Genomic DNA, 14,269 nt, shown 5'->3' with positions numbered 1-14,269 from the left:
TGCAGAAGCTGACTGATACAAATACTTGTACGGAGGAATAAGAGGCACACTCAGAGATTCGTGAGGCCGAGACAAGATTTCTGCTGAGCAGATTGTGTTACTGCACCATCCTCCTGAAAAGACACGAATCCTCATCTTACCACCACCCACTTAGTTACTTTGACATCATACAGTCTATTTTTTAGCACAGCCTGACCCCAGTCTACTGTTTCTGCTGGGCTGCAGCATACATCGTAGTTGTGGCGGGGCTGGGTCGCTCACTGAAGGTTAGCCAATTGGTCCTTTGGGGGAAAGCAGAGAGGTTACACAGCGAATGGCTTCTGCCCCAACTGGAGATCATTCTCATGGGAACAGGAATGGACAGAGAGCCCGGTGCACAGAGCTGCGAGACATAGAGCTGGTGTTCCTGCTCAAAATCCTCTTACTGCATCATTTCTGTCTGTGTTTTAAAAAGTTTAACTGAAGGGTTATTTGTTCCTCATATAGTATGATTTCCATCCTCATTACTGTAATATTCAGCCTCCATCTCAATACCAAATGTGGTCGGATGTAGACCTGTATGTCATGGAACAACTACAAAGCCTCTTTGGTGCGTGAGTGTCCAGAGCTGATGTCTTAACAGCAGAAGTGCTTGTTTCTCTTAACATTTTAATAGAGTCTTGATGAAGTCACTGAAATCAGATCATGTCCAATTTACTTCTGTTGAAGAAGGAGTGAGTTTTTACACAAACAAAGATGGAAAAAAAAATCACTGCATTACAAAGTCTCAGCTGTAGCCATGTTAGGACACCAAAGAGGATTAGAACAACATGAGTGATATTTCTATCCTCTCCAGCTCTGTGTCCTGGTGGTGTCTGTACTTTCTTCTATTCAGGCTGATATCAGGAATAACAGAGGGCACATGAGTCATGAACCAGGCCTTTCACCTTCCCTCTGTGGGAACGAATAGATGAATGAGGATGTGTTTTTTTTTATGCCACAGGATTTGATTTCAGCTATGCCTCTTTTTTTGTCTCTTTCTAAACTTGATGTTTGTCTTTTTTTGTCCAGGATCTGGCCTCTCTCTTCTCTCTTCTCTCTCCTCCACACAAAGCTGAACACATTTACCACATCATGGTTTGGGAGTTTGGTCATCTGGTGCCAGTTTTCTCACTTACCACTGTTAGGCTGAAACCTTTGTGTTTGAATTTGAGGTAAATTGAGGAAAAAATGAGGGTTTAATTTCTCCCATGAACCATCGGTTCTGGGAAGAACAAGTTGCTTGTATTCCACAAAAAATTTGTTTTGAACATACTGTTCCTCTTCCACATGAGAAGACAAGAAAAGATTGAGATAAAGTGGCACAAAGACAGAGGTGATGGGAGGTGTGGGTGAAAAGAGATGAACTGAAAAAGAAAGTTACAAAATAAGGTGAGAGAGAGAGAGAGAAAAAAAAAGGACAGGACGATTCATCCTGTGTCAGATCTCAGGTAAATCCCACCAATCTTTGGGCAGAAGTGTAACATTAAACATCTTTAAATAACAGAAATGCATCTAAGACTTATCTGTCACTCCTCGTATCCACAGGTGACACATCTCTGGGATTTAATGTAAAACTTAATCACTCCATTAAAAGGTCAGACATTAGGGTCATTCAGCAGGACGGACGCTCGCTGACACAAGACGGTTTGAATTCACACTCTGAACTACAGTACGACTGCAGCGCTGTTCCACTGCAGCCTGTGGAATATTGTATATATGTAAAGACAGTCGCTGTATGGCACATTCAGTGTCCGGGATGGAAAATGTAATGTGAGGGTGCTGTGACGGATGAAGTCATGACCCTCCTCACTCTTCGTAATTTTGAACACCTGCAAAAACACATGATGGGATGTCACCTGAGGAGCTTTCGCTCACTCATAACAACAGTAGAAGGTTAAAGTGAGAAGATAAAACCAGGCAACAGAAGCAAAAGGTGGAACAGAAACATAAAACACAGCCACAGAAATAACAAAAGCTTAAATGCTTAAGTTAACCGCTGCTAACAGCTCCCGTGTTGACTGCAAATGACATGGGACGGATACATCACTCACTACCAAGTGGTCAGGGCAAAACAAAATAAGTGACGTCCCCTCAGAAACAGAAACCTGCCAACACGAATGTGATGAATGAATCCAGTGAAAAAGAATGTGCATTCTGTTTATCGTGGATTATCAGGCCGTAAACACACCGTCCACAGTGGAGGTTTTGGTGCGGCTGATGTTTTAAAAACAAAAAACAAAAAAAAACCTTTGGACCAAATCAGGCACCAGTTTAACTGTGTTTCAGTGACTCTGATGATGGAGCATCAGATGTGCTTCAGGGCTTCAGGATAGGAGAGTTATTTCCGTCTAACAAGCAGAGCTCCAGTGTTTGTCCATGTCATGTGTTTATCTTGAAGACTGTGAGTGCTTTAGCTCGACTGTTATTATGGTCATTCAATCATATCTGTTGAGGTTTTCTGACTTTGAGAAAAAAGATTAAAAAAGATTAAAGACGTCATTTATCATGTTACATGAAACATCTCAGAGATGAACTGAGCAGCACTATAAAGGGCCGAAGGCCTCAAACTGTCCACTGGAGATTTTATGGCTCCAAGCGAAGTCGTTTTTCTGAAAGAGTCATGACACTGTGATGGTTTTGATCTTTTTTAAGATCCAGTGATTCTTCCAAAGCTTCCAGGATATTTTGTTCCTAAGTAACATTAGGCGAAACTGACAAATATTATTAAACACAAATAAACCAAAGCAGCACACTGGCAGTGGTTTATTTGTGTAGTGTCATTCCACACTGAGATTTCTCTTCATTTGAAAAACACAAATTAAACAAAAAAAAAAAAATGCAGACTGGTATAAAACTCTGCGTCACCAAACCATCGGTTCCAGCTACAGTGCTGATATTCTGGGGCTAACCGTGACCTCTGACCTCAAACTGGAGAGATGTGATAAAAAGAAAAGACTTGCTGTGGTCGAAGTATACCAGGCAGGTTAAAGGAAAGTGGACACTTCTAAAACAGACCCCCCCTCATGCACCCACACACACACACCCACATCCACACCCACACACAAAAAAAATTCTCCTAGAATGTACTGACCATTACAGAGGATAATATCTGTTTGAGAGTAGTTATGGGTTTTTTTTTTTAATTGAGCTGGGAGCTGTGGGAGCGCTACTGAAGAGTTAAAATGTCTTTTTTGTGTTTCTTGAAGAGATAATAATGTTTTATTTAATGTCTCTCAACTCAGGTGCTTTCAGGGAGGGAGTTTAAAACACGTCTTCACTTTAAAAAGGGGAATTTACTGCAGTTGCATCTTCAGAAAGACCTTGGCATAAGTGGAGGAAGATTTCCCACCATTAGTGATGAACATGTTTATACTGTATTATCAGCTTCATTCTCACTGTATCACAAAGTAATTCGAAACCTGATAAGAGCAGCTGTGAAGCTCAACATGGTCACTCTGTGAATTAATGATGCAGAAACAAACAAAGATTAAAGCTCAAAGCGAGATTATGCCTGGTTTAGTGGCATTTCAGGAATTAAACACAGAACCGATGAGAGTCAAGTTACAGGAGTATTTATTTAAAAAGGATGCACCACATTATACATCAGTCACAGAGGGTCTGGCCTTGTTGTGGTCAGCGGATGGGTGTAGACCTGTGGGTGGGGTAAACGAGTGTTTGACAGTTACAGAGTGGAATTTGCAGGAGGTCACCCTGCAGCCAGCGGGTACTGGCAGGCTTTTAAATCCCAAAGTAAACACACTACAGCTCCCCTAACTGCAGGGTAACATCAACCCTCATCAATCAAACTTACAGTGAAGCGTCTACGCTCTTTAACATGTCAGGTCATAACAACTCAGGCTCACGTGCTTCATTCCATTACACGTTTTTTTGTAATTACAGTGTAAACTGCTGCTTTTTAAAGTGCTAGATGCTGATTAAGAACGATCTCTCATTATAAAATCATGCCTCTGTTCATCCCACTGTCCATCACAGTTAGTGCACTTTGAGATCAGTATACACCACGTCTGCACTGGTAGGTTCTGCTTCCAGGAAATAGCCACAGCCTCAAACTTTCCATCCAACTCTGCCAAAGGCTCTCGTCTCCTCCCGCCCGCCCTGCTTTCATCCATCATCAAACTAGCTGTGAGCAGTCAGACTGGACACGTTATGGAGTGCTGAGTGACAAAGGTAACGACCCGCACTGCTGAAGTGAAACGTATTTCCTGTTGCAGATCAGTTGTATAGAAACCGTGAGTCACACAGTGGATATCATTAGCTGGTAAAATAGATATGAAGAAATGAATGAAAAATTTCTATTCTACTGTTCTTCTCAGTCGAAATATAAAAAATCTGCATGGTACATTTACCAACCGTACTTTAACAAAAATCAGCTCTAAGACTTGTAAGAATTGTTTGTAGTTCTGGTGTATTTGAACTTTGTATAAAACTTTTCCAGTTGTGTTCTTGTGGATCAGCACCAGCATGACTATGCATGCTGATGTTTATTAAAGATGAACTGAGTTAACCACAATGAAGCAACACAAAAACCACATGTGCTTCCCCTCCTGCTTCTCAAAAGACTTCAGCTTCCCACCTATGAAGGCCTGGTGTGAGGCGAGGTGTGATCAGATCACTACTGCAATGCATCTCACTTAACATTACACCACGACCACTGACAGGTGAAGTCAGTAACACTGATTAGCTCTTCATCACGGCGCCTGTTAGTGGGGGAGGGGGTATATTAGGCAGCAGGTGAACATTTTGTCCTCAAAGTTGTTTGACAAGGGCCAAACTGTGATGGCTAAAGGGGAACAACACAATATCAGGCATTTGGTCATAATGTTATGCCTGATCGGTGTATTTACACCGAGACTTGGGGAGATAATGGGGTAAAAAATACCTCCATATTCCCAAAAGAGCAAACTAATCCACCAAAGACAAACAAAAAAGAAAAATCACACGAAAACCATCATGTTGTGTTCCTGATCTCTCTGTAGTTTGTCACTCTTATTCAGCTTTTATTCAATCGCCTGTGCAAATGTCCTTTACACCCGCAACTCATAAATAACTAATAAATCACAGCCAGTGTCTTTATAAACACACATCTGCATGTGTGATTTGGATTTACTCTGCAGACCCCTAACTGTATAAAATCCCTATCTTAGCTCTGTTTTCTTTCCAGATTTGCAAACACGCTCGTAAACCCTTAACACACACACTCAGCCATTGTTCCATGTTTCACTTGGAGCAGATGACATACGTTATCAGACTCCAAACCCACAGCACTCGCCAAAAACCATTCGCCTTTTTCAAAAATAAGGCGGTCCACAAGGCCAAGATACCCAGAGAGGACTGTCCAGAAAAATGATCTGTGTTCGTAGTTGTGAGAGATGTCCTTAAACTGTAGGCTTCAGCACAGTCAACACAAGCTGCTGGTGTGTGTGGAGGTCAGTGTGAGGACTCTCTGGTACTCAAACACTGCAGGATGCTGCTTTAATGGTTCCTTCTGCAACCATCGTTATCATATTTTCATGACTTCACATTTGCTTCACACATTCGCACGCTCTGTAGGTGAACACCGGTGGATTAACAGGAGGTGTCAACACAGCGTTTCGCTTGAAGTGAGATATTTGCTCTAACTTCTCCATTCTGACTCCAGGTCATCTCCAGCCAAACACCCATCAACCCGACAGATAACTGAAGATGCTCCTGCTGGCGGTTTGCCTCACAGTGACTGAAACTTCCTGTCTGTTGTTCAGCTGATAGGCTCATGCCTATTCTAAAATTTCTCAATGTAAAAATTTGAATTCTAAGTTCGGAGTCAGAATCCTACTTTTTTTTTTTTTCACATGTGGACCTAATCCTCTTCCGCACTTTGACTACCTGCACACACATGAATGATATATAAAATAAGTCTGTGATGGATAAAAGTTGAATATAATGTTTGTAAAGCTCAGAAATATTAAGTCATAATTGTAAAGTTGTTTCTTTTGTCGTGACTTTTCTCGTGTTTATGAGAAAAATTCTTTTTGGGCCCATGTGCATCATCAGATCCAGCAAATCACCTCACAGCCTGGAACAGTTTGCTGTGGTTTTGTGCAACAGCAGGGAATGCAATGTGATTAACATACTGTTGGCTGTATGTGGCTTCACTGGGTAAGGTTAATATCGCAATGCTGTTAAAAAACAACTCGAGGATGGCGGGTGTGTGTGTGTGTGTGTCATCATCACTATTCTTTTCATAATCATAGTCGTGACCACTATTGTCGTCAGTTTCTTCATTTTTCCATGGAGCTTACCACAGCTTCTGGTTTCAAATAAACAATGTTTCCTGCCATTAACACTGTTGAAACCACTCAGTCCACTCAGTGACACATTTAGGAAATGTGCAGTAGATATAATTTACTATTCTATTACACCACTATCGTTAATCTAAGTGTCTCTCCTCCACCTCATGTACTGACCCTGCACCTGCAGCATCTCAGGTCATATACAACATGTTATCAATACATTTCTTCATACTGGCATTTTCCCAGATGCCTTCAGAACAACCTAGTAAAGCTCTGACCAGATACAGACCAATATCCATCCTTCCTCTTCAGTAAGATACCTGAAGATCACCTGGTATTGTCACACAAGCCTTACTTCCTGCTGCCAGTAGGTGGCGCACAGACTGTAACTGAAGCTTGGACTTTAGGGGGCTTGAGGTTGGCAGTCTTATCAAACATGAAGTTTGATGCACTTACTAACAGTTAATTATGCTTTTTGCTGCTCCCCCATCTGGAATGAGACCTACACACTGTCAAAGCTGATAACGTGAATAAAACCTGACATACAAATACAACGTTTTAGCAATGAAGCAAAAAATTAGTTTAAGAGCTCTTCTGAAAAACAGTCTCTTCATCACTTTCACCTAAATGGAAGGCATATTAGTTACCTTTATGATCATTATTATTATTATTATTATCACTCCTCTTATTTCTGACATAGCGTGAGTGTCAGGGACATCCTATCTCTACCACTTGTTTCCTGTTCACTGCCGATGCCAGGACACACAAGAAAAGAAGGGGAGGGCTAGGCAGAAAGTAGAGGGTGATGTTTTTAGGTAACATAAGTTCAGGAAACATAACACTTTGAGACCAACTGACAGACAAACTGAAAAGAGGAAACTGCAATAACTTTACAACTGACAACTGAACTCAGCATCAAAAACCAACACGATGAGGAGCTTTCTTCTTCTCATCCTCTCCCTGACGACAGGTAAAAGCTGCTCATCTGATTCCTCATGTTACAGGTTTGGTTTGAGCTAATTGTTTTATGTTAATGTACCTCACTACAAGTTTTACAGTAACACTATGTAAAGCTCAATAAATGTAGTAATTACTACAAAATACAAAAGTCAGGCTCACAAACTCTAAATACTGTTAAAACACATCGTGCTGAATTTTTATTTAAACAGACAAGTTTTGCTCTCAGTATAACTCATTCACATGGATGAAAAACAATAATTAAACAATATGTACTTGAAATATTGCTCTAGTGAACAGTGATATGCTTAGTTTGTTTGTTTGACAGGTAAAATGTAGATTTAAAGCTAATAAATAAATATTTCAAAAAATATTTCAACCTAAATACTAAAGAGGATTGAAAAACCCTGTGCCTTTGGCCACTCCTGGTGGTACAATCTAAAAAGACACAGTGACAGCTCCTGTTATACAACAACACCCAGCTTCAAGTTATACCAACATTTTAATGATCCAACAAAAACAGAAGCACAAATCTGCACAGAATAAGAAATTAACAGGACTCAATCTACACTGAAGCAGTTACAAGCAGGTTAGGGTCGTTTTTAATGTTTCAGTTTTTAAAAAAAGCCACAGTCGTGCAGCAAAGACACTTCTGCTGCGTAGCAAATACTCAAAAACTGTGACTGTGAAATTATTCATCTTTACAAAATCTATTCTTAGATTTTAGTAGCAGAGGCATCTCTGGATGTTTCTCAGAAATTACTAGAAAGAAACATAAAAATATGTCTGAATAAAAATAAACAAGTTTAACTGAACACGTCTGTAATCTACCGATTCCTGGCATGATCCAGACGGTGTGTGTTCAGCTGACAGAGCTGATTCAGACTAAAGCACTGGGGCTGTTTCAGTGTCAGGCGGCAGGTTAACTGTTCTCTTTGATCAACAGGCTGTGAGGCCTCGGCTGAAGTACGGGGATGCCCAGGGGGGTGGGTTCAATTCACCTGCACGTATCCTGACACAAATGGACAATATGAAATCAAAGTTTCTACTGCCAAAAGAACCATAACAAGCACTAAAAAGGATATGTGGGAAACCAACGGGAGACTTTCCCTGTACCATGATACAAAAAATAAAAATCTCAGAGTCATCAAACAACTGACACAAGAGGACTTTGGGGATTACAAGTCTATATCTCAAAGATCTAAGTCACCATTCGAAACAAACCTGGAACTGGAAGTTGGTAAGAAATGCTCCGTCTTTTTCTACTACTGTCTACTGTCATTGTCAAGTTACTATTACCATTATTATTATTATCTGTCAGTGGGAGAGTGAGGTTTTTTAAAACATCAAATAACAGACACAAGAACTGATACCTGTATTTCGGTTTTATACCACACAATCTACAGTTTGGTGATAGCAGGTATCTCACTCAGGTATAGAAACTTTCTCAAATGCCAGAGTATACTGACATTTATGTCCAGGCTTTAGGCTAAAACGTTTCACATTCAGTGGAATCCCCTTCTAACTGAAGTCATTGCCTATATACAGTAACTAACCCCTCTGGAAATCATTTTTCATAAAGCACACACTACAAATCATGATATAAAAAATACATTTAACATCTTTTACCTTTCTTTTTTAACAATAGAGGATAAAAGCTGTCAGAAGCCATTTGATCAAACTGCGTATGAAGCAGCTAAAACCACCATCACATGTGATTCAACAGAAGATGACAAGTTTTTCTGTAAAGAGAAAGGTGACATCTGTGAGGAAATTTTATCAACAGCTTCTCTAATGTCAAATGGAAGGTTCAATCTCACAGTCAAGGAAAACAGCTTCAACTTGTCCATTAGTAATGTGTCCTCACAGGATGCTGGAGTCTACTGGTGTGGAGTGAAATCAAGAGACCCAAATTACAGTTTTACATACAGAAAAATAAAACTGGAGGTTAAAAGTGAGTATTTAACACCTGCAGTCTCTGAACTTTGCTCATATATTAAGGCATGACTAAATTATGTTTACAAATGCTTTTTTTAAGATGGCAGTCACTGCTAGACTGTCTTTTTGCCATCATTTCATTTAAAGTCTTTTGTCTATCCACAGACATTACTACCTTCACAAGATCCCTAACTGCTGGACAGAATCACACGTACTGGTGTGCTTACCCAAAAGATTCTACCATTAAGAAATTCATTTGTAAGGGAGAAGATCCATCTGTATGTCAACGTGTAGCAAGCACCGCAAACCCCAGCAGGAGCACAGGAAAGTTTTCTATGATTGATGGCAAAAAAAAGAGAAATATTACCATAACAGTGAGAGATCTAACAACAGACAACACTGGGACATACTGGTGTGGAGCAGAAAGCACCGATAAACGACGTAGCAACCAGTTCTTCCACAGATTCTCCATGATTGTAGGTGAGTCATGTTATTTTATAATGTGGACGTTGTCCGATCCTGGTTCAGATTGCAGAGGGCTAACTGATGCATGCCTGCATTGTTCACATTAATCCTGGAACCTACACATTCAACACCAAAGATGGCCGACAGAAAGGTGATGTTACCTCCACATCCACAGCACTTGATAGTTCTAAATATCGGTGTGCTGCATGTTTTCATTCATCGTTTCGTAGTTTGTCTTAGTTGCTTTGTATCCACCTCCATCTAATTCTCAGTAGCTTGTAGATGGACACAGGTCATAAATCTGGTAATATATATAATAGTGTGTGTGTATTTTTTTTTTTCATTATTATTATTATTATTTTTTAATTCAAGAAGTTTCTTATTAATAGTTGTGCAACAGGAAACTGTAGCAAACCCCGGCCAGACAATGGTTTCGCGTACAGATGATTTACAGAAACCAACAACAAAACCATCTTCTGAACAGCAGAGAAAACTGTTTTCCTGTTCAGGAGCTACAGCGTACTATGGTTCAGCAGATGCATGCAGGTTGTTGAATGGGACTTTGCATTAAGATGTCAATTCGTCATTCTCTCACATTATTGTTCAGTTTTTACTTGATGAAAAATGCAATAAGTTTTGTCACAGTCCTCGTTTCTCCGGTGCACTGTTTAATATTACTATTATCTCTGTTCACAACAAAGACTCTGACAACAACCACAGAGAATGAGATTAATTGTTAGCTGAACCCACAATCTGCACATCAGGATGTTTCTTTTATTACTGCGCTGACTGAAGTGTAAAACCTCCTGGGGGCTTTCACACGCAACATTTACTGTCAACCAAGGACAGTCGCCTTTTTCATTATTACCTATTAAGTATTGATTTACTTCTTTGCATTATTACTTATTAACTAATAACTTATGAAGTAATATTAATTACAGTGAATGAAGCTTAATTAGCTTTCTATGATTAGCCAGTTTGTAAAAGTATTTGTCTTTTGTTTTTTAAATAGCAATCATCAGTGACATTCTCACGCCGGCTGACTCCAGCTTAAGTAACAACATCTGAGCTTGATGCTATTTATGCTCGTCTTCATTTCCTTCCTTTTTGTGTGACTTTCAGAGGAGCATGCTGCAGTAATGTCACAGCAGGACTATCATCTCTGTAGTTACTACTAATTTAAACACAGAGATGTTGTGTCTTCATTTTAAAATTAGTGCTTCATCTTTCTGCTTTATATTTCACACTGAAAGTACAGGTTCACATTTTTACAGCCTATGTTCACATTTACCAATAATCACACTCCTACATTTACACTGAAAGTGTTTTTGGTTTCAATTTTTTTTTGGCTCTGGGAAGTTGTTTGGCAACCAGCAGAGAAGTTAACAAACATTGTCATTTTTGAAATGAGGTTTTTCTACATGTTTTGAAGCTAAGCTAAGTCAATAAGCTGCTGGTTTTAGCTTCATAAGAACAGAAACTTCTTATATAACAGTCTGCCAGAAAGCAAATAAGCACATTTCCCACACAACAGACCTTTTTCACAGATTTTGAAATTGAGACACGAAGCCTGTCTTAAAAAATGTAACATACTATAATGGATATATGAAGTCCCTTAAATTTTCTGTCCTTTGATGAGACCATGTTAATTTATGAAAGCTTTCATATACAACTTTAATGCACTGTTTGCTTTCAGCACCACCCACATCTCCTATTCCATCCACTACAGCACCGGCTGAGAGTCATGGTGAGAAAGCCTGATCGATATCTTACACCTTCTGCTGGAGAAGAGTAATAAGAGTAAAAACTGTAAAACTGCTCTTAAATTCCTCGGCACAGACAGCTCAGCTCTGGATGGTAATGACATGCTGACTGGGTTTTAATCAACACTGGATGTTTTCTCTGTTGTGTGCTCGATCCTGCAGGACGTTCTGAGGCAGTCATTGCTGTGATCATCTGTGTAGCTGTGCTGCTGATGCTGATGCTGATTTTGATTCTTATCTACAAACGTAAGATGAACTCTCGGAACACAAACGCACATTCACGCAATTCTCTATCCTGTACGATTGTGGTGCCAAAATCCCCACAGCACACGAACCGTGTGACATTAGCACTGACCTTATTAGCTGGAGTTGATCTTCAATCATTTATCTCATTAATCCACTTTATGTCCCTCTGCTTGTCTGTCTGTCTGTGTGCTCTCTTCCTTTACTTTCATCCAGGATTTTCACATTCAAAAAACACCACAAACAGAGCAGCAGCACAGCACACCAGAGAGGTTAGTGTATGGACATATGTTTTTCCTGTGTATGTGTATTCTGTACTTAAATAGCTGGAAAAATAAGCATGACTTAGATTATTCATACAAGAATAATGTCTGACATTTAAGTACTTGGGTTGCAAACTGTTAATGTTTGCCAACAACACTGACGCAATATCTTTTCATATTTCCAGTGACAGTCCTAATGCGGATTTGTTATCAATAGTGTACTAAACCTGTGCAGGTACTGCATGAATTTGACCTGACATGTTGCTAGTATTGCCACAGTGCTTCAGCTTAATGCGGCAAAGTTTGCAGACAACGTACATTCTGTCGACGTGTTTAGAGCTCCTGCCACAAAAACCAAAATACAGTCACATGCTCTTTTAGCCCAGATGGAGCTGGATGAATTGGTTGGTTGCTGGTTAATGGTTTTTCTTCGTCCACATAGTAAGCTCACTCGCTGGCTCTGTTACAGGGTGTCTTGTTATGACTGTTAGTCAACAGCGGAGGAGTCACTGCTACGTACTACAATTTTTAAAAGAGCAAAAATAATCGAGGTTTGGAAATTTAATAATGGACTCATATTTGTCCATCATATGATCGCGATTAATCAATAGTCTATTTTTTTCACCACCCCTAAACATTACCATGAGAAAATTATCATAAGCCCACTGTTGAGTGGCTACAACAGAAAATGTACAGTGTTATAGTATAATTTGTTTGGACAGTTGAGTAGAACATTAAAATTGAAACTGAATTGTTAAACTGTATTTTTTGTTCTTCCCTGGAAGGATAATGTCTATGAGGACATCCAGGAGAACCTCCAGAAGCCTGACACAGGAAATGCCATGAGTACGATTTATGCCCATGCAAACCTTTACACAAACCCCTCTTCCTCCCTGCTTTACTCTTCCATCAGCTTTCAAAAAGCTGGTGGTGAGGCACTGATGTCCGACCCCTCCTCCTCTGCCTGCGAATACTCTACTCTGAAGTTCATTTAAGGTCCAACCTACTCTACTATCATTCAACTATCCAGATCTGCAGAGGATCCTCACTATGGAACATTCAACAAGACACAGCAGCAATGAGGAAAGATCAGCCCTGTCAGTAATATGTGAAATCTATAGCATCTGTGGCCAAGACTTCAGGTCATTCATCTCTGACATGGTTGTTTACAGTGAAATGCAGCTCAGACTTAAATCCCAGTGACTCACAGGACTGATCATTCACACCAGGTTTTGTGACTTGAATATTTGATTTGAATATTCTATCAAAAGGTTGAAGGAGAAGCTGCTACTGATGACTCAACTAAGTGACTGCAAGTTTACGGGCCGTTATTAGAGCACAGACTGCTACTGCATTGTTAATATAGTGTTAAAATATATCTTCAGAGTGTTTGTTTTAGAGTTTGCTCCAAATACCTAAAAAAATAAATCTGTTTAATGAGCTGGCAACATTCTTTCATGCTCTACTGTAACAGGTTCATCACATCAGTATCACAAATCTGCATCAAAGTCTTCCTTTTTTCAACACCACAGCTAAAACCTCATCCTGCCAAGTCATAGCACCTAACACATCTTGAAACATGTTGTGATATTCTGTGCTGCATATAAATGTATTTTCATTTCCTTCCTAAATAAAAGACAGAGGTGACTTTGTTTTTCTTGTTGGTTAGAAAAGCAAAACGCTTGCATGATGATTTAAACTAAGGACCGTAACATAGCTATCACTAGTTCTCATGACAAATCCATCAGAATAGCAGCAGGTGTGCACAAGACTCCACGGAGATGTTCAGAGGATTCTGCATTTTGATAACTGTCAAAAATCCCATGAAAGAACACTGAAAATCTCCTTCTGTTGTCGTACTGTACCGAGAACCTGATGCTTCTTCTTCCTCCGTGTCACTGAGCTCCACTGTTGCTCAAAAACTATTAACACACACTGTTGCACTGGTTCACATGTACTGATCCCCAAAACCAGACACTCAGCTGTGAGTGACATGGTCAAACCAAGTCCAAAAAACACACTCTTCTGTTTCACTGTGGCGTCACCCCGAAGAAAATTTAATTTAGTTACACCAGTAAGTTTTAGTTTAGTCAACTACATTTTTTTAGTTCAATTACACTTATCTTAAATCCATGTGAAGAACGGGAAATGTCCCAATCCAAACCCTGGACTGGATCCTTCTGTCTCCAGCTCGCTGAAGCTTCCCTCTGTTTCACACACAGACACTGACAATGAAATTAATAACCAGTGTATGCTAATTAAATTCTTGCACTAATAAAGACGTCTAATTTGCCTTTTTTAGTGAAAGGAATGAGATAATAGTTCTCTA

General features: G+C 39.8%; 1 protein-coding gene across 2 annotated transcripts; it reads left to right on the top strand.

Moving 5' to 3' along the window:
• The first annotated feature begins 7,125 nt into the window (after positions 1–7,125).
• Positions 7,126–13,986, top strand: LOC121178700. 2 transcript variants are annotated; one of them, XM_041032989.1, is made up of 8 exons: positions 7,126–7,281; positions 8,215–8,508; positions 8,917–9,222; positions 9,372–9,686; positions 11,368–11,418; positions 11,597–11,680; positions 11,894–11,949; positions 12,726–13,986. In XM_041032989.1, the coding sequence occupies exons 1-8, from the start codon at positions 7,242–7,244 to the stop codon at positions 12,933–12,935; spliced, it is 1,356 nt and encodes a 451-aa protein (XP_040888923.1). In that variant the 5' UTR covers positions 7,126–7,241; the 3' UTR covers positions 12,936–13,986. The 2 variants fall into 2 exon arrangements, with proteins under 2 accessions (XP_040888923.1, XP_040888924.1); XM_041032990.1 differs by lacking the exon at positions 11,368–11,418.
• Positions 13,987–14,269: the final 283 nt, after the last annotated feature.

The sequence above is a fragment of the Toxotes jaculatrix genome, chromosome 3 (genome assembly GCF_017976425.1).
Source record: "Toxotes jaculatrix isolate fToxJac2 chromosome 3, fToxJac2.pri, whole genome shotgun sequence".
Taxonomy (NCBI): Eukaryota; Metazoa; Chordata; class Actinopteri; family Toxotidae; genus Toxotes; species Toxotes jaculatrix.
The sequence above is the reverse complement of the archived record's forward strand: the minus strand, read 5'-3'. Positions and strand labels throughout refer to the sequence as shown.